Source organism: Phytophthora cinnamomi (genome assembly GCF_018691715.1).
Source record: "Phytophthora cinnamomi strain GKB4 chromosome Unknown Contig51, whole genome shotgun sequence".
NCBI classification, from domain to species: domain Eukaryota; phylum Oomycota; class Peronosporomycetes; order Peronosporales; family Peronosporaceae; genus Phytophthora; species Phytophthora cinnamomi.
This window is the reverse complement of record NW_027150984.1, coordinates 438,302-457,796: the sequence shown is the minus strand read 5'-3', so window position 1 is coordinate 457,796 and position 19,495 is coordinate 438,302. Positions and strand designations below refer to the sequence as shown.

Here is a 19,495-nt window from a genome sequence, read left to right as displayed (position 1 = left end):
GGCGGAGCCCCTCATGACCGAGGGTGCGTCGGCTCCCGGAGCCGACGCGTCGTTGTCGACCTGACCTCTTCGGGTCAGGGACTGTCCGTTACACGCTTGGATGTGGGTGTTGGTTCCCGGAACCAGCACATCTTTTTCTTCCGCCGTCGGCAGCATTGTCGACGTTGGTCCCACTTGTGCGCACCCTCGCGCACTTCTTGGGCACTCCGGGACAGCAGTATTAAGCGCTGTCTCGACTGGCGAGTCACGCACACATGATGGTGCGTGCACTGCGGTAACAGGGCCATCGCGCTCTGTTCCACTGCCGCGACCAAAGCGCACGAGCGTGCGCTTCTTCCAGTCTATTTCCGGATCATGCCGTAGCTTGTACGGTATGCCCATTACCACGATGAACATATCGTCCAGGTCCACGACGATGAAGTGTTCGACAAACATTCGTTGTTTGTACGAGACGCGCACGTTCACGACGCGCTTCTCGGTCTTTACGATGGCACCTGTTGCCAGTCGTACCTCCAGAAGACTTTGATGTGTATCTACCTCCTCGAAGTCAAGACCAGGCAGGATTCGTAGTCGAACAAAGTTGTTCGACGCGCCTGAATCTACCAAAGCTCGAAGAGAGTCACTTGCTCTCTTCGAGTAAACTTTCAAGATGACTAGGTTCGACCTGTCATCTTGTTTCTTGCAGTGAGAGCTGGTCTCACTGGGGCTGCAGTCCTCAGTGTCGCGTGCCCGATGTCGGCATGCGCGACTAGGGCGCCCCGCGCCTACTGGATGTTCGCGGTTTTTGTTGGTCCGCGGCGATGCCTAGCATTGCCACGACGGCCACCTCCAGGGGGCATGGGAGCTGTGCACTCCCGTGCAAAGTGACCGATCCTTCCGCAACGGAAGCATCGCACGTTACCTCCCGATCAGCAGTTGTTGCGTTCGAGAGGTCCATTGGTTCCGGACCTCCCGTCCTCGCTACCGGGCGCGGTTGCGGCCTCGGTACATTTGCAAGGAGTTTAGCCTGCCGCAGGCTAAACTCTTCTTGCATGGCAAGGGGGATTGCAGCTTCGAGAGTACTCGGGTACTCTCGGAAGAGATAGGTCTTCACGGGCCCATCTCTAAGTCCTTTCATGAACGTGACGACCTTGGTCGCCTCGTCAATCGGATTAGTCACGATATTTGATACCAAATATCGTGCGCGCTGCGCGTAAGCATGGACATCATGCTTACCCTGCTGAAGGTCGAGGAACTCCGCCCTCGATCGGAACTCGTTTTGCGGGGGCTCAAACGCTTGTTTGAGCTCCATTTGAACACTTCATACGTGCTGAAGCACGTAGGTCAGAGAGTCGGCGCCCATACGCCCAACTCCTTGCGCGTCCGTCAAGGCAGGACATGGCGAACGCGACCTTCGACAGCGGGTCGACGATGCGTCGAGACGCTATGGCTGTGTCGAGCTCGACAAGCCATCGGAGGAGAGGCTCGCCCTCTCTTCCCACGTAATTACTTACGCTCAACTTTAATGATTGAACACGCGGTGTCGTCCCTGACGACGCCGTCACTGAGGAAGCAGCATCACGCTGCTCCTTCATGATGAACCCTAGAGCAACACCATGTTGCTCTGTCGGCGGTAGCGTACGCAGCATCGTCGCTATCGCCGCTTCTCCAATGACTGTTGACAGTCGTTGGAGGGCTTCCCACTCTGGGTCAGACAGGTGGGGGCAGTCAGCGCGTGCAACATGCGTTGCAGGCGTGTTGGATCTCTCCATGGGCACCTCCGTGCTCATGTGGTTCTCGGCTCCGCGTTCGTACACCTCGTACGCACGTCAAGCAGTCGGTCGTTAGACGGACTACAAAGTGCTACCAGGTGTAGTGGGTCTAACTTGACTCACTACTTTAGCTTACACGTCGCGCTACGTGTATGAGGAAGCGTAAGTACTTAGTAATTACTTAGGTTAATTGTATTTGAATACACAAATACAATTTAACTTAGACAAGACTCCAAGTAGCTAGTTTAAGGTAAAATGAGAACTGTATTGTTTGTAAATTGATCTTCCTTCTAAACCTGCTAAAATCTGTTTATCATCTATGAAAGGGGTTGGCAGCGGCTGGCTGTCAGAGCCCCGCTAATATGCATGACTCTGATTGGTTGAAAGATGCTGCTTTCTACCAATAGGATCTTTTGGGTAGATGTGAACCACTCATTGTGGTGGCCCACTTCAATGTATCCATTGGTGTGCTTTACACCAATGTGAGGAAGTATCTAAAACCTTTAACAGATATTTATCTGTTAAACCATAAGTGACAAATGTCATGCACAAGTGACAGTTGTCACTTGTGACCGTTGTCATGCACAAGTGACTGTTGTCATTTGTGGGTGTAACCCCGTTACAATAAGTGCTAATGTGTGTGTGGGAGTGCGTTTCAGCATCTAAACTAGATAGACAGATGATCGCCACAAACAGGATCTCACAACAGAATCACACACCGCCAGCACAAATACGATGGAGAGCACCGACACGGACGCAGGAGGTGGAACCGGAGCTGGCCAACGAGTGCTAGACGCAGACGCCCGTATGCAGACCAGCTAGGCTCCGCTGGAAAGATCAACCCTACCAGCAATCGCAACGAACTTGCAAGAACCGCCGGCCGTGGAGAAGTTGCAGAAGCTGTCGATCGCAATGAAGTTTCAGCAGGAGATGGACGCGTAGGACTTGGTGCAGGTGTAAGCCCCGCTATACTTGTAGCAGGCGTTGTCCTCAGAGAACTTGCAGCGATCGCTGCCTGTTCAGAACCTCGTAGCCGTCGAATAACTGCAGGTGGGTGGCTGCGTAGGCGGCGGAATTGCGCGAAGAAGCTTGGGGGGAAGCGTGTGCGAATGAGGCTTGGTAGTCGAGTGAGTAGTTTGAAAGAAATCCGAAAGTGAGCTCCATTTACGTTAATGTTTTTGCCTGCTTGCACTCCCCTACTATCTGTAATGTTCCCCCAGTGTCATGTAGATGCGACCCAAACGGTCTAGGATGTGCCCAAACGGATTTGCCGGATCGGATACGCCCCCATACAGTTGACCAAATACAGACAAATCATTGACACCTAAATTGAAGTTGTCGTCCAATCATATTCCCAGTACCATAGGTAGTCCAACTAATTAGTTTGCGAGATCCAACTATCTTCAACCGCAGCCTCCGGTGACACGCGCCTGCACGCGCAAGTCGTGTGCCTCGCGGTAGGGACTCAGTCGAGTAGACAGCGAAATGCAACATATCTTATACCTAACGTCGACGATCCAGCTGTGAAAGCGTTCAAGTCCATGATGAAGAACACCATTGAAGAGGATAAGGGTGAAATTATTCGATTACTCGGGGAACTGTGCAGTGTAACTGGTTACGCGAACACGTAAATCATCATCATCGAGAAACTTCTGATTGATAATACATTAGGCTTAAATGTTTGACAATGCAATGGGATGAACACGTTCAATTGTAGCCCACAACGTCTATTCGACTACGGTTGAATTCGGTAGGATGCGTCACAACGATCATTTCGCTTGCTGTCGATAAGCAATTTTGCCATAAGCTGCGCAAGCTTTAGTGAATCCGGCTTTGAGGATCGTACCGCAGCTTTCGCGAAAAACTCATCAGTAGATGTGACTGCTGTTTGGTTATTTTGGTGGATGGGCACCGAACGCACGCATGTCCAAACATCGGTTGAGTCTGACGACGTTGGTCGAAGCACACTCCAACCCGTCTCGTCCAAAGACGTACCAGCAAACTCGCCTTGGCCTTCGATAAGGCAGCGCCAAACAAAGACCGTTCGATCCGATTCAACAAAGCGGCGTTTCACGACTCTCATCGTCATAGAGACCACTCGTCCTTCCTGACAATGGTGGACCGTGCCGAACTTGACGGCAATTGTGTTGGAAAGATTCTCGTCTGTCTCGTAGAGACTCCGTTGAGGATTCTGACGATGCACTTGGCGCATCGCGTCAAACATAGCGTTGGCTGTGTTCGGGTATTTGCCGGGTATGGTCAAGGCGGATGCACTCTCGAAGTACGTGGGATTCTGGGCAGCATCCCGCCGAAGAATGGGATCGTAAAAGCTTGTAACAGCGTCCATCTTTCCATTAAAGCCACATTCGCGAAAAATAGCATCGGTTTGAGCATAAGCTGCCGCGAAATCGCTCTCGAAATTCTCGTACAGCTTGATATCGTCAACTCCCCAGCCCTCCGGTGCTGAGGTGTTGAGGAGCTGCTGCGTATAGAGTATTTCTTGGAGCGTGTGTATGACAGCAGCACGGCGTTCGATTTCCATTCGAATCTGACGCTGCTGTTTTTCAGCTTGCGATCGCGCTGCCAGTTCCTTCGACACCATCTCTTTCCATACCTGTCTCTTGATGTCGTTGCCTTGAGGACGTTTTACCCTCAGTCCTTCGAGTTCTGCACTCAAGCGCGTTTCCTGCAGCCTCAACGACTGCCACTCTTCTTTCACGCGCTGGCGGTGTCGATTGCGCCGCTTGGTGGCTTTGGCCCGTTGCATCATCAGTTTGAGGGCCTTGCTTTCATCCGAGTCGATTGGGCTGGCCTTCTCAGCAGATACGACTTCAAAATTCCGCGCCACAGGATGCCGATCCCCCACATTTGGTAGCAGGGCAAAGCTCGGGTCAATCGACTCGCCATAGCCGTCTAGGGCGACCAAAAGCGCGTTTTTGTCGTCTTCTTCGAGCAAGAGAGTTTCTCCCAGTGGGTTAGATGGGCCTTTGGCTTCTTGGGGGCCCGAAAATGCGGTGGGAGACGGCTCCCACCACGGATAAGTCGAGTCGGAGGGCATGAGGAAATCTTTTTCTTGCAGCGTGAGTAGTGGACCCTGGGAGCTGACGACGGCGTCGCTCATTCTCGGCTTATATCGGAGTGACAGGTATCACGTGTGTGGGGTGAAGGGGCCATGATGCCTTGATGACCAGTTTTGCTCAAGGTGACACAGCATACTCGTGATCCTCGTCGTGTGGTTGCGGCGTGTCCGTGAGTAAACAAGCGCCGGTCAGGCTGGATGTTGAGTCCGCTTCTTCCACCTGGCCAGCTGCCTGCTGGCATCTGAAGCAACACATGTACCGCATACATATAATCGAAGTCATAAAGCGGGCCCGATTTCCACGGGGCTGTGGTCACTATCGCTATGTTTTAAGTACATAATACTTAGAGTAGTTTGTCTTGAGATTGCAAACAGAAACAATTGCTGTGGTTGGCTAATACCAAGTTCGCTTTATGATATCTGCGGGAATAATGACATCGGCGATGCGGCAAATGTTCATGCACAATGAAAGCCAAGGCGTGTTCTGAGGTCGTCTATCGCTGATGAGTCCCCCCTGGAGGACTCCGAAGTCTACTCTACTAAATTGCAACAATAATACTGCTACACGATACTACAGTGAGACCCCCCCCCCCCTTCCCCATTTTTGCGGAGAGTGGACCATAAAAGAAACGAGAGGGTAATAAGCTATGCCATGGACATGATTTGCTATTGTGAAAACCGGTGATTTTGTCACTCCGTATAGCTCTGTAAATCAGGGCTTTGAGCAAAAACGATACGTGGTAATTTGTACTGAATAGGAAGTTAATGTGGGTACTAATCTGAGTAAGTCGGCTTAAATAGGAGTTGGGAACTGGGTTCTGAAGCCATCTTGTCAGAACAGAGTGGTGAGGGAGAGAGACAGCGGAGACACGATGTACGCCGCAGAATTTCGATGGAGAGCTGTGGTGCTGCACTACGCGTACGGTGTGCCATGCAAGCGTGTCGGCCACATATTCGGCATCAGCTCGCGTACGGTACTTCGATGGTATCAGCAGTTCAAACGTAACGGCCACGTGATGGCAGGTAAGCGATTAAAGAAGACGAGACAGCCACCTCACGTCCAGCGATTCGTTGCAGACTATGTGGAAATTCTGCTCGTCCTGTTGATTTCTCCTATTTTGACTGATATCTTGGCTAGTGTTTGCATAGCCGCTTGCTCGGTGGATTTGTTTGTGCGGACTTCCTCGGAATGCCGAGGTTGGAGCTGACATGTCAGCCTATTTAGAGACCAAATCGATTCCGACTCTAAAATAGCTTTGACGCGATGCTGCATAAGATCGATTATAATTAGGGGTACCCAATTCTAAATAAGGGATGGGTCGAAATAAATAAGGGTTCCCGTCTTTAAATAAGGCTCTAAATCAGCCGATTTACCATCCGCTTAGACATTCTGAGTGCCTTTCACAATATTTAATACTGTATTTCACCTACTCCGTGACGTCGGCCTGTGCAGCACCAGCAGTTGCGAATAGTTCATCGGAGATTTTTTTAAAGCCCTCGGAGCAACACTTCATTGCGGAGAAGACATCCACAGTCTTATACCATGTCGGCGCAGTGTGAGCCTAAGACACAGCTCGTGTTTCTGAGTCAGTGTCAGCGTAGTATACGAGGAGGGGCGACGCGACACTTATATGACACAAAGAAATGTTTAATGAGGGCAGCCTATGAAAAGATCTATGCACCGAGGTTTAAGTCAATCTCGGAGAACGTGTCATCCCTCCCCCGATGCAGGGAAAACCGTAAAAAACGGAGATGTGCACGCCACTTGCGCAATCGAGTCCTATCCCAAAAGCAATCATCCGAGTGTCTCCGAAAGTGCGGAGTAGTAGGTATTTCTAACAGTTTGTTAGAGGCGAAGCGGGGGGTCGCACTGTATATGGTACGACACTATAATACATGTAAATTGTGTATGAAAAAATATTTTTATCTCTACCCCTATCACATCACTTCTTTGGCTAACGACATCAATGCCCTATCCAACCTGAGTCTCCTACCACCGACCCGCTCTGCCAGAGCCTCCTCTCGCTGTCAAGGTGGGAAGGCCACGAACCCCGAAGAGTTCTCATTTGTGTTCTGCTCCATCCAGAGACCTACGTCACCAATCGCGTATGCGTAAAGTGAATCCCATTTCGAGGCGGAGCCCAACACTCGGATAGGTTATTGTTGCCGGCTGCGGCGTGAATCCATAGCTTCATTTGCTAGGAAATCGGCCATTTTGTTGTACACTAGGCTGCTGCCACGATAGCATCGTAAGTTTGCCTTTGTCCAATAGCAGCAGAGTACCGAAAATTCTCGTCCAACCGCAGCAAAGTGTCCAACATCTTTGGTGAGGGACCCTTCAACGCGATGATCATGCTGCTGTCTCGAGGGCAACGCGTTGCCACGTTCTGCGTCGCCGTCGTGCTGATCTACATGTGTCCACTGCTGTCGACGATCAACTCGGGCGCTTGGGACTCTGGGACGACCGCACCAACTTCCTGGACAACCGCGTCCTGCGTGACCCGCTGAGTCTGGAGACGCTCTACGCCATGTCCACAATGGTGCGACTCAATGTGTACGAGTCGCTGGGGTGGATGCTCAAGCTTGCAATAGTGAAAGCGGTGGGGCTGGACACGTGGTGGGTTCGAGTGGTGTCGGTTGTTGTGCACTACGCGGCGGGTTTCGTCTTGGAGAAGGTGTCGGCGGTGGTGCTGGATATCGACTACCTGCTGTCGGATTTGCAAGGACCAAGAGGTAGAACGGGGCTGGGGCTGTAGAAGAGAAAAGAGAGGAGCAGTCCCCACTTTCATGTCTGCTGCATGAGTGCGGCGACGTTCACGTAGAGGTCGTGGGTTGGCCTTCTGCACAGCCTTACACGCTCGCAGCATTTTTCAGCTATGGGGCGCTTCTCGTCCACGTACGGAAAATCTACTATAATCTGGAGCAGCTCGTTGGAGGGGGCAATGGTGACAATTTGACGGGTGATTCGGGTGCGATGCTAAGAGTGCCGCTTAGAGATTCCACGCCGAGTACTCTAGTTTCTGCAGGTAAAGCAACTCTGTCTTTTGAAAAGACCAAGACTTGAATAGTTGTAGGGCTGTATATGTGTGCGTTGTTGTCAAAAAGGCAAGCTTAATGTTGCCCACGGGATTCGTTCTAGTTGACGCGCGTTTTTTTGCAACTCTCACCGCAGCAAAACCTGCTCAACGCAGGGCAACTAATTTCGTACGTTGTCAGGAGATCGCCGTCGGTCACGATTTTGTTTGCATTTGTCTCTATCACGGCCATTTCGAATTCGGAAGGATGGGTTCCAGAGGTGGTTTCACTGTCCCTCGTGGATTGCAGGCTTAAGGCAATTGCGGCACCAATGTGGCTGCTGCGGCGTCTGCTTTGGCCTTCAAAATTGCGACCACACTACCAAAACACCCGGGGGATGTCAGTATAGTGTATCCTACCGGCGATTGTCCCGGTAGTCGTGCTAGTTTCGACGTTTTGGAAGTTATGGAACCGTACCGCTTCGAAGCACGTGCTCGCACTTGTTTTCTTTGGATGTATGCTTCTGCCGGTGTCTGGTTTGATTCGCCATGGTATTGTCACCGGTGGTGCGGATCGATACGCTTACCTGACTACAATTAGTGCCGTGCCCTGAGTCACTGGTGAAACGAAGATTCGCTGTATGCGTATTCTTCCCTTCGGTACGTTGTGCTATAGTAATGAACTAGTCGCCATTCTGCTCTAATAAATTCTTTGTGCGATTTAGGACGGACCCGAGTGACTGGAAAATCTACGGCCAACGGGCCGAATATCTTCTCCGTGTCGGACGACGCGGATCTGACAATATTGAATTCCGACAATTGTGGACTCTGGCTTATCAATTTTCGCCAGTAAGAGCTTTATCGGCTACATCTTCTCGTGGCTCTTGGTGACAACGACCGCGCTTGCGACGGCTATTTTGAACTCCTGGAAGACAACGTCGATAACAGTTCTGTACACAACAACGTCGCGGTGTGTCTACCGATGCGTGGGACGCTGGATGATGCGCATGCACACTTTTATCAGGCACTTCAGTGCTCGACGATCACGGAAACCATGGCGGCACACATTAGAAACTCGCAAGAATTTCATGAATGGGAAGAAGCGCAGCGTATACGTGGCGGCCCAAACGAAGGCTCAGATTTTGTAGGAACCATGACATATTCGCGTTGTGAAGCGGTCCTGAAGTAAATACATAACTTTGTTTTACTCCCGCACGGGCAGGTTTAATTCGTAGGCTTATGGAAAATGATTTACAGTACTCACAGGATGCTTGGTCCTCAATTGAGAGATCTAGGCATCAGCGGCAGCTAGTGCTGAATCATAAGTGCTTGTTTTAGCGGGTAGCTTCAACAAGACAACGACCATATGTGCTTACACTGTACCAGTAAGTTACAATGCACGATATGGAACAACTGGGAAAGCCGGCTATCCTGCATAGACAAAGGCGTGACTAATAAACGATTGGGAGGCACCGTGTACAGAGCCACCGTACACACCGCACATGTTATCGCTGTGCTCACAATTCAATATCTCCGGTCAAGACAATTGAAACCCTGCTACGCTTCGAAGTTCCCGACGCGCCAGACAACTCCGACCTATTAACCCTCGAGGATGTAGATGACGAACTCTTGCTCCGAGATGCTGAAGAGCTACTCGCGACGTTCGCCAAGAAGAAGCTGCCACTATCCGGAGCGGAACGACACGAGCGCCACTGCAAACGGCAGAAATCAGAGCGTGAACGCCTGAAAGAAGAAGTAGTGGTTCTGATTGAGCGGCTGGAAGCTCAGATGAAGCAACAGGGCCCCAACGAGCCGCTGCCTTATCTCTCAGGCGATCAGCCTCAACGTGGAGAATCATCGCTATGAAGGAGAAGCGAAATCGTATTGTTGCTGAAGCGTGGCTAAACCAATTGCGAGGCGCGGTAGCGGACCAGGCGGCGCTGATTGTCGATCTTCAAGACTTGATCTCGAGACGGATGCGTCGGGGGGGAAACAGGATGACGTTGAGAAGTTGCTATCTCTGACGCAGACGGAGCGCTGTTTTACTCCAACAACGGGATGCTGATCGAGGCTTGCTTGGGAGAGCTGACGAACGTCTATCGAGAAACGGATCGAATTTCCATTCGTGTGCGTCGAGCATAGCTCCACTGGGCGGGTTCAACTCCGTGATGAAGGTCAATGGTGACGTCGAGTTCTTCGAGATCGCCGGTGTGAAGCATCTGCCTTTTGGCTACCAAAGTTCCTGTGAAATTGCCTGGGAGGTAATATCGCTGCCTCACCGTCAAACGGAGCGACGGCTTCACAATGCGTCCGCAGGCTGCGAAAACGAGTTTGCGGTTCAGTTTCGCGTCATTTGCCCACAAGACCTCGGAGAAGACGTGGTTTTACAACACACTTTGTTGCGAAACGATGCACTGAGCAAACCCACACGGTAATGGTGTGGCGCGGCCTCATGGAGGGTGAGGGGGAATTCGCAGGTCTCCGCATGGAAGAGACGGGGTGGTGTGTGGTCTCTTCAGAGCTCAGAGGTGTTTCAGATGACCCCTTGACGATGGTTCAGAACTACGCGCGTGTCGTACCGCTACATTTTAAAGACCAAGTGCACGAATGTTCTAAGCTTATCCTCCACGAGGATGACTCGACAATCGCAGCGCTGATAGACAACTGTGAAACAACACGCCAAACGATGTCGTGGCTGTGGTGAAATTATGAAAGCGAGGATATGTTCTCTGGATTTTAATCCAGAGTTGGTGGGGCGATCCCCAAAACCCTCCCAATTTTGAAATGACATCACCACAACAGATTTATAGCTGCATTATACCGCTGCAATCATTTCACACCAAAACTGAATGTTGCTTCTAACACAATGATGGTCATGAAACACACTCACAAGAACAACAACCAGAAATACCTACAATATTAGGGGTTGCCATTTGTGCAGATGCAAGCAATTTTTTTGCAGCAAGACCAGATTTTTTGCGGCCATCTGATTGGCTGAGAGTGCTTTTTGCTACCTGCACAAAAATCGATGCGTTTTGGGCTGCAGCAGCAAGTATATTTTTTTTTTCGCGGCCGCCGAAGATTGTGCGCCATTTGAACACCCGCAAGAAACTCGATGACGCGCTCCACTCGCACTATCCGCACTGATGTAGCCAACAACGATGTCGGGGGTGAAGATCCTGAAGCAGCAGGCGTTCGTGGTGGCGTTACGCAGAAGGAACGGGCTGGCGATTTATCGACTCGTGACTGGCGTAAAATGGATTTCGCGATGAGTCGCCAAAACAAATTCTACTTGCTGCTGCACAATTGACAAACCCTATTGCATACTAGAATATTACATATTACTTAGCTCAAGCTCACAGTCCTGTCGTATTGAAGTTAGTTACGTGCAACGGGTGCAACGATAGCACGCGGAGCTAACGGGTGCATGCTTTCTCTCCCATCCAACGGGAACTAGCTCACTTTCACCTTTACGGCAAAAAGCACACAGGACAATACCTACTCTCACCGCTGTGGCTGATGCTTCAACGCATCCGAGAGCTTCGCGCGCAGGAGGGCCAAGAACTTGACTGCACGACTGTTGAACAGCTTCGTGCTCAAGCGACAAATCTGAGGGAAATCAGTTCGAGCTACAATGCGTCTTTACGGCAAGGCGTTGTTTGCGCGTGGAGTGCACCTGGTAGTGTTTGATAACTGCTCACGCGCTGAGTTCGGTGAGTGAAGCAAGGAGCTCCAAAGCTTGACGCATGGCGACCATGCAAAGCCTGGTCTTCCGCGTTACGGTATGGGGCGCTTTGTTGGGCGATCCTAAGTTTGTGGTGGTCTCGAAGCTTCGTCTGTGCAATATTCGAGACATCAGTGTCTGGAACGGCAATTTGGGCAGCATCTGCCACCACGAGGATATCGAGCGGCTCCAACCTGATAGCTAGTGAGCGGTGGTGGGTACGACAAATGAAACCAAAGCATATAATTGTCAATTTTTTACGTGCTTGTTTTAATAAGGTCAGCGCTATGGAAGCTTAGTGTTTACGACGACTGCTACCATCCCGTCGCGTATGACAGCGGACTCAATCCACAGACACGGAGTCGAACATCCCGTGTTGAAGTTCACGTACGAGCGGCTGTCCACGATCTCACTCTGATTACAGTATTACACCGACTATCTTCAACTGCGCCGTAGCGGGCGGTTCCGCCCACAAGCTATTTCCTTACTGCCGACGAACGAATGCTTAAGTATGGAGCGTCTCTTCACAAGGGTAGCACTTGGTTTCTTACACCTGCATATTCCCTTCCAGGTAATGTTGCCAACACCGTGCGGCATTTTCGGTAGGGCTATACCGTATAACCAGAATTATGATTTTGTGTCGGCTACGACAGATACCGCTCATAGTATATCAATGTGAATCTTCTATTTTCGCAAAAGATCACTTCAATACCCTCAATGTTTTAGTGTATATGGAATTGCATATACTGAAGTTACGCTAGCTTACTCCGTCTCAAGACCTTCGAACCGCTGCGTTTCCGTCATTGCGGCAGGAACGGGTGTGAAATATTGTAGTTTATCTAACGACAACTCCTCCATCAAATAGAGCTGCCGAAGAACCTTCCCACGAGTTGTCGCCACATAGAACGAAAACTTTTGCGGAGAACGTGTTGAAGAGGAGCTAAAATCATCTACTCCAGAGTCATACCGTGGCACTTTTCAGGCGTCAATGGGACTTGACTGATACAAACATTGAACGAACGATTTGGAAGCAGGCGCGGCGTTAGCCCATCGAGGGTGTAGTTTTACTCACTAATACATGTGCGGCGTTTGCCCAGACAACCTGTCCAGTATCGAGCAATATGCATTGAAAGTGCAGTCTCCGGGTCAGGTACTAAACCGAGTAATAAATGCCCGGGTGACTTACGCAAAAGTCCTATCACTAAAGCTCAACCGCCGGTATTGTGGTCAAGACTGTGGTGGCCGCCACGCACACACAGCTTCGTGAAGCTGCACGATTGAGTCCGCATCACTGTCCTAAAGGACAGCTTGGCATTTGGAAATCATACCTTCCTTGCACGTAGAACGTTATAGTAACGCTGAAGTACTAGCTCACGCCGTGGCCACTACCCTCGGGCCTACAGATCCGTCTTCTTCGAATAGACTCCGGCCGCACCCAGGTCGGGTTGCCGTTTCATCTCTTCCACGAGAGCTACCTCGCCGTTGTCCTTCTTGGCTAAGCTTATGAACAGCGTCTTACGGAACCAAAACGCTAGGTACATGGGCGCTAGCTTCGTGGGGATCTCGATGAGCGCGCCCACAACACTCATCTGCGCTGGGTCCGACTTAAGTCCGAATGACGCAATGGCCATCGCCACCGCCAGTTCGAATTTGTTCTGGCAGCCGTGAACGACGGCGTCACAGCTTGCTCGTACGTGGCCCCGAGCCACCAGCTCATCAGGAAGGAGGCCACGAATATGAACATGAAGTAGATGAGCAGCAGCACGGCGGCGTAGATGACCTTGTCCAGGTTGGACGAGATGCGCGTGCTCTACGAGGCGAACAGCACGATGATCGTGAAGAGCAGCGCCATGAGCGTGAGCACGCCGATGCGCGGAGTGAACTTGTCGAAGTACCAGGTGGCACCCTTGGGCTTGGTGAGCGCGTACCACGTGAGCAGCGCCGCCACGAACGGCGCGCACATGTAGATGCCGGCGTTCTTGGTTCCAGCGCACCTTGATGAGAGGCGGTTACATCATGACGAGCAGCCCAACGGCCACGAGCACGTTGGTGCTGCCCACGGCGAACTATCCACGGGTATGTCGAAAGCGTGAAATTACCATGCTGAGTATTTGCAGCTTGAGGCCTCAGGGCAAAGCGGAGGTCTACAATTACTTTAATCATCACATCAGTTTTAAATATAAAATCTGAAAAACTGACTTGTAAATCCAGAGCTTCCCCGCGCAAAGCACGGCTTTGTTATTTTAAGTATTGTTTGTGTGGGTCTAGCATGGTTCGGTCGGCAACGTAATAGATATCAAGGCCGTTATGCTCAAGAACTATTGTACTTCAAGCTCTAGAACTACCGTCTCCTTACATTTCGCTTGAAGTGCCCAGTACTCCCTCGTGTGTAATGGACGCGCCATCGAGCACGTTGGCAACATCCTCCATACTCCCCAAGAGTCGAAGCAACGCAGTGATCCAATCGACATTGACTTCCAGATAGCTGACGCGACTGCTAACTTCGTCAAATACAAAGCTCATCGAGCATTGGGATGTGATCCGCTGACCGAGAAGGCGCTTTCCCAGCGACACTTGAGCGTCGGTGTTGCCGCGATCCTTGTCAAGGTGCGGAAACACCATGTGTAACGTGGCCGCCGATACTGTGACAGTGAACATTGCAGTAGCTGTGAGCACTCCCAGAGTTGCTGCTTCCACCCGCTTAAGGTGTATCGCTGGGTACAAAAAGTATGTTGCGTATCGGCGTACCTGCCGCATTAGGCCGCCAACCCCGGACACACTCCCCATGACGATGTCTGGAGCGAACTTCAGTTCCACCAGAAGTGACTTGATCAAGCTCAGACCCACCGATTCCGATAAAATCCCTGGATTTTGGAAGCTGGTTTGCACGAAGGAGAACACCTTGGCCACGAGGCACCACGTATTCCCGTTGCCGTTGTCGCGATATGGGCCTCCTTGCTGAACTTGCATGAGGCCATCAATTTCCTTTCGCAGGCCCGCGTTGCCCTTCTCCAGACTGAGTAGATATTCTCGCTGCCTTTGACGGTAACGGCTCTGGTTAATGCGGCAACGCTCTTTACGGCGTGCCATCTTGGCGCTCTGCAAAGTTGGATCTGTCCGTGCACGCGACTTTCGGCCTTCACGCTGCTGCGATGTTCGCGAAGTAGCATCACTTGAAGGTCTCTTCTGGGACAGAGTGGAGTGGTAGTAGACCTGCTCGTCACCGTAGGGCATGTTGACTTGACCGGAGTGGAGTAGGATGCTGGAGAAGTTGGTGGCGGTACGTCTGAAGGAGAACTTTGGAAAGTGAGACTCAGCTCCAAACGGCCGGAAACGTGCCGTTGCCTCGATTGCAAACGCTCAACTAAGCGTAATCGCGTGTTGGGAATACCTATCGTCGCAATGTCCTCAGACCCACACTATTACATATCAGTACAGCATGCATCGCGCGAGTAGGGAACCACACATAGGTGGTGGTGGTGTGCTCAATTAGATAAGCACGGACTGCTTTGCCCACAGATTGTGTTCAGGTATGATGCCTGCCTCTCACAAAATTGTGTGCAGTCTTCCTACCAACCTCACGAAGCAGTAGTGGTGATTGTTGTAGGTTACACCAGCCAGGGCGTCAAAGTTGGGCGTACAACCAATGTCGTCCCTGCCGTACTGCTGTGTCGCGTCGGGCCCGAAGAGTGTTGGACGTTGAAGTGATGCGAGTGTCGGTCCTGTTGAGAAGCGAGGTAATTGTGATCGATGTGCGGGGTAGACGGTTTATTTAATACTGAATTGCTGCTGCTAGCCTAACATGCATGCCTCGCTGTGCTCCTACGCGAGCACAGGGCTCTCTTTGAATATTTCTAAGTTTTTTCTTGACTATGTGTTACCCTGCGTCTTTTTGCTTTCTTTTCGTTTCTTTTCTACTAAATGCATGTTCCATGTTTCCTTTTTCTTGTTTTTTCTACAAAATGCATGTTCACTGTGACGGCTGACCCTCTCGGGTAGCTGTCACAGGAACTTCAAGCCACTGGCCGCGAGCAAGCAAGCCAGGGACTTTGCGCCGCATCACTCAGGGTTGCTTGCTCAGCAGGCCAGAGGTGGGCCTGATATGGTGTCGGTTAGAGGCATGGCAGTCGGTGTCCGCCGCGTCCGCCGGTCTCGAGCAGGCCCACGTAGCTTGCGGCCTTATCGTTGAGGAAGCCTGGCTGGTCCTCGACGGATGTCCGCCGTGCCGTCCACGAGGTGGTCCAGCGTGCGCACCACGTCGACCAGCGTCTCCAGCAGCTTAGGCCCTCGGAGCGACCGGGAGGCGGCACGTCCAACAGGACCTGGTCCGACTCGACCTCATTGTACTCGTCGAGCTCCTTGGGCGGGCCATGCTCCTGGAAGTTGACGCAAAATAATATTTTATATCCCAAGACACGCGTGGATCACAACTCATTCAATCCAAACACTATGGTATGTATATGCGACAAAATTATTATTTTCCTTGATGCTGACGATGTCTGCAAATTTGGGGGAAATCAGCATAATTGCTAGATGAGCTTCATTTTAATGCCTTCAAAAAGACGATCGCGATCCACAAACGGGATCGCATCCCCACACATACCGATCGGCGACAATTGGAGCGATGAATCCACCATTCTTTCAGCAACTCGGGAGCATGATACGGCATCGGTTCGTGTGTAAACTTGAAAGCAATCCCTCGACCAGCGGCCTTGCCGCCGCATTAAATTGTCTTCGGCTCCACTTTCAAAACGTGCGGTGGCGCCACCACTTCTCAGTGAGTGTGTGCTGAAGTCTGATGGCTTCAAACACGCAGCAATTGCTCTCTTCCGAAGCGGAGACGTCATCCCGTCTGAACTGATCATTTTTGCTATCTCAAACAGGCAAATTGGTGGGATTGAACTGGTTGTAGTGTCTTCGCGTTCCGAACCAGAAACCACGCTGCTCGTACGGGGCTTACCCAACCCGTACGTGACCTATGTAATCGACGAGTTATCGAAACACAGAATTGGTCAGTTTTACTACCCCGAAAGCGGATTTCTACAGTTTCATCATTGTCGTGTTGCTGTGCAACATCCCCATTTTGTCGTAAGAAAGCGAAATCACGAGCGCGTAGTGCGTAATTCTGAAGCTGACCACAGGAAGCTAGGTATTCACTGCGCCTGAGCATAAAGAAAAAGCCCACGACCGTGACCCCCCCCCCCACACACACACACACACAACACGCGGTCGTGGAGAAGTCGGAAGTCGAGTGCCTCCCACATTGCTCGACGATTTGAGAGTATAACGGGTTGTTTCCTCTGGGGAGAAGACGACAGCCGCTACATCCTTCGCACTGCCAACTTGTCGGAGGGCAAGAGGGAGACAGGGTATCCAAACGCAACTTGATGACACCACGACAAATGGCTAGCCTTGGACAATACGGTTCTGGGGTTGTTTCCGTTTCTATGGGTGCCAGTTGACAAACAGAAAACCCGGAATCGGGCCAGTAGATAAAAGTGGTGTTCTGGCGAAGGGGACAACTGCACTGTAAACCCATGTGATCTACACCAGAGACCCCATTCGCGCCAGGTGGCAATGCACTTCTTTCTTGATGATTTGGCCAGTGAGTGGGATCGAAGCCTTGCGAGAATGTCCTGTAGATATGTCGAACTTTCAAAGGCACCTGTACATCAGCCCACGAAGCACAATGCTCAGTAAAATATTTGGTTAGTTTGGTGTCCCTGTGGCGTGATCCAGCGTCAGCGAGCGTGTTACTGCAGTGTGAATACAGCTTCTACTAGACCAATTGTTTGATTCAGCGCCATGCTGAATGGATGCTTCGAGGCCAATACGTTTGACCTTGCCACCGCCGTCGTATTGTCAGACCAAAACAGAATGTGGGGAACACTGGGACAAAATTGCTGGTGCCAACTTGGAGCGAAAAGTAGTGCAGACAACGCAATGGAGAATTAATCACGGATATTGATGTCAAATTCACTAGAACTAATTAGTGCACGTTCGTCTTCATCGAATGTACAACGTATCTATCGTTGATTTGCCGGATCTAAAGCCACAAAACCATCATCACTTGTTTCGACGTACAAGGGTGCATCGAAGGAGGGAAATGACAACAAACCGTTTTGTGGGTACCCCACGTAGAAGACCCTCACGTAAAATAGTATCAAGCCAGTGTAGCTCGTCGTACATCTCCGCGAAAACAGTCCTTCGACGATTGCGATTTTCCAGTTTACACTTGGACTGGAGGTGCTGATGAAGGTTTAGCAGCTCGAACACAGAGACATACGTGTCGTAGACTGCCTAGTAATTCTTGGAGTTGCTTTAACGCCATGTGCACAGCAACTTTGGAAATTTGAACACTGTTAAGCGCTTTCGATATCTTTCCAATCGGCATAGAAGCTGCCCAGTGCCTGTAATCCCACTAGAGGCCCAGGGCGACCAGGTTCTCTTCCCATTTGGAGAACTTAGCCTCGCTTATTGCAGTCGGACCAAGCACTGCTAGTATGGCCAGTCTCAGCACGTCCACAGCAATGGCACAGCGATCTTTTTCATCGGCTTCAATTAGAACGTGGTCATCAACCCAGTCGAACGAGAAAAAAGGGCTGGTGTCGGTACTTGTAGCACACATTGAGGATATCGATTCGTGACCTAGCAAATGGGAGATAGCTCAGAAACAGAATGAAAGGCTGGTGAGTATGCCCACCCAAAGGCGGCAGACATGTCGACTACACCGCTACCGAGTTTCTCGAAAACACCACACATCCATTTCGCGTCTTTCACAATGATCCGGAAGTAACGAAACGCACCTTTGACATCACCTTCGCAAATCAAAATGCGAGTGTGAAGGAGACCCAGTTTCAACAGTCTGGCATGTTCGTCCTCAATACGTTGTGCTAGTAGCTTAACCCTTTCGCTATGAGAGGGCGCATTACCCTTTGAGGTGTTTTGCAAAACAAGGTACGAATAACCCCACTAAAAGGGCGGACTTTCGCCCTTTAACCAAACTTCAACTGCAACTCCACCATCTTCTAAAATAAATCAGAAAAGGTGTTTGGCGTAAACATCATATAATCATCTTTAATACAATATCAAGATGTCGTTTCCACATTATGTAACGAGCAATTCACAGTAGATGACATGTCCGATGAGACACGCGAACCGCAGTACCATGATTTCGTTAAAGGGTGAATTTTGCGACCTTTTACACTTAAATGCCTGAGATTTGTATTATATAGTTGATAGAGGTGGCTTGCGAAAGGGTTAACACTCGTGAAAGGGACCGCAGGAAGAGAATCCTGGTCTGTTGCCGAGTTGGTAGAGTCGTTTGGCGGAAATGATAGGTCATGGATAAGTCTTGATTCGATACAGGGGTCGATCCCAGCTTCTGGTACCGCTCCAGATGGTCCTGTGCGAACTTTCCAAAGCTTCAGCACGTCCGCGTCGACAACCAGATAATCACCTAGAGATTGGCCCGTGGCGATACTTCGGAGGACACCTTTCTCGTATAGCTGCACGGACCTATGATTGCAGTGCCAGCGGTGTCGGTGGTACGGGCGTGGCCACCGAGTCTCATACCCGTATTTGGCGATTGAAATCAATACGACGAGATGTTCATAGTCGCCTAAGAGCAGTTCATACGTCTGTGGGTCTAACGCTTTGTTGGGACGAGGATCACCTCCATACTGTCCTCGAATGACTGTATCCTCGAGAGACAACTTATTACTGCGTATCCAGGCCGACAACCGCGTCTGGAACAAACGATCGATCTTCTCATCGGCTGGTTTGTCCTCGTGGTCCTTCAGGAGGCCAAGATTGTGAAGATATTGCGTTCGTTTTCCTGATTCTTTTGCTTGAGTCGATTTAAAAGAACTTATCGATCACGAGGTGCAAACGGTGTACATATTGTGTTCGAAGATTTGCTCAAATG

At 50.7% G+C, this 19,495-nt stretch overlaps 3 protein-coding genes across 4 annotated transcripts; 1 reads left to right on the top strand and 2 right to left on the bottom strand.

Annotated features, from left to right (window-relative positions):
- Positions 1–7,277: 7,277 nt before the first annotated feature.
- Positions 7,278–7,586, top strand: IUM83_19461 (uncharacterized protein; the record flags this gene model as incomplete). The annotated part of the gene is made up of 1 exon (XM_067944512.1): positions 7,278–7,586. One exon carries the CDS (start codon positions 7,278–7,280, stop codon positions 7,584–7,586), a length of 309 nt encoding a protein of 102 aa, XP_067789561.1.
- A 5,379-nt stretch (positions 7,587–12,965) lies between these two features.
- On the bottom strand, positions 12,966–13,357 carry IUM83_19460 (arsenical-resistance protein; the record flags this gene model as incomplete). Its single annotated transcript, XM_067944511.1, has 2 exons — positions 12,966–13,223; positions 13,301–13,357. The coding sequence occupies 2 exons, from the start codon at positions 13,355–13,357 to the stop codon at positions 12,966–12,968; spliced, it is 315 nt and encodes a 104-aa protein (XP_067789577.1).
- Positions 13,358–13,378: 21 nt separating this feature from the next.
- IUM83_19459 lies at positions 13,379–14,802 on the bottom strand (the record flags this gene model as incomplete). Of its 2 annotated transcripts, none has more annotated exons than XM_067944509.1 (3): positions 13,379–13,546; positions 14,118–14,210; positions 14,317–14,802. In XM_067944509.1, the coding sequence occupies 3 exons, from the start codon at positions 14,800–14,802 to the stop codon at positions 13,379–13,381; spliced, it is 747 nt and encodes a 248-aa protein (XP_067789590.1). The 2 variants fall into 2 exon arrangements, with proteins under 2 accessions (XP_067789590.1, XP_067789589.1); XM_067944510.1 differs by having other exon boundaries at positions 13,379–13,562; positions 13,925–14,166.
- Positions 14,803–19,495: the final 4,693 nt, after the last annotated feature.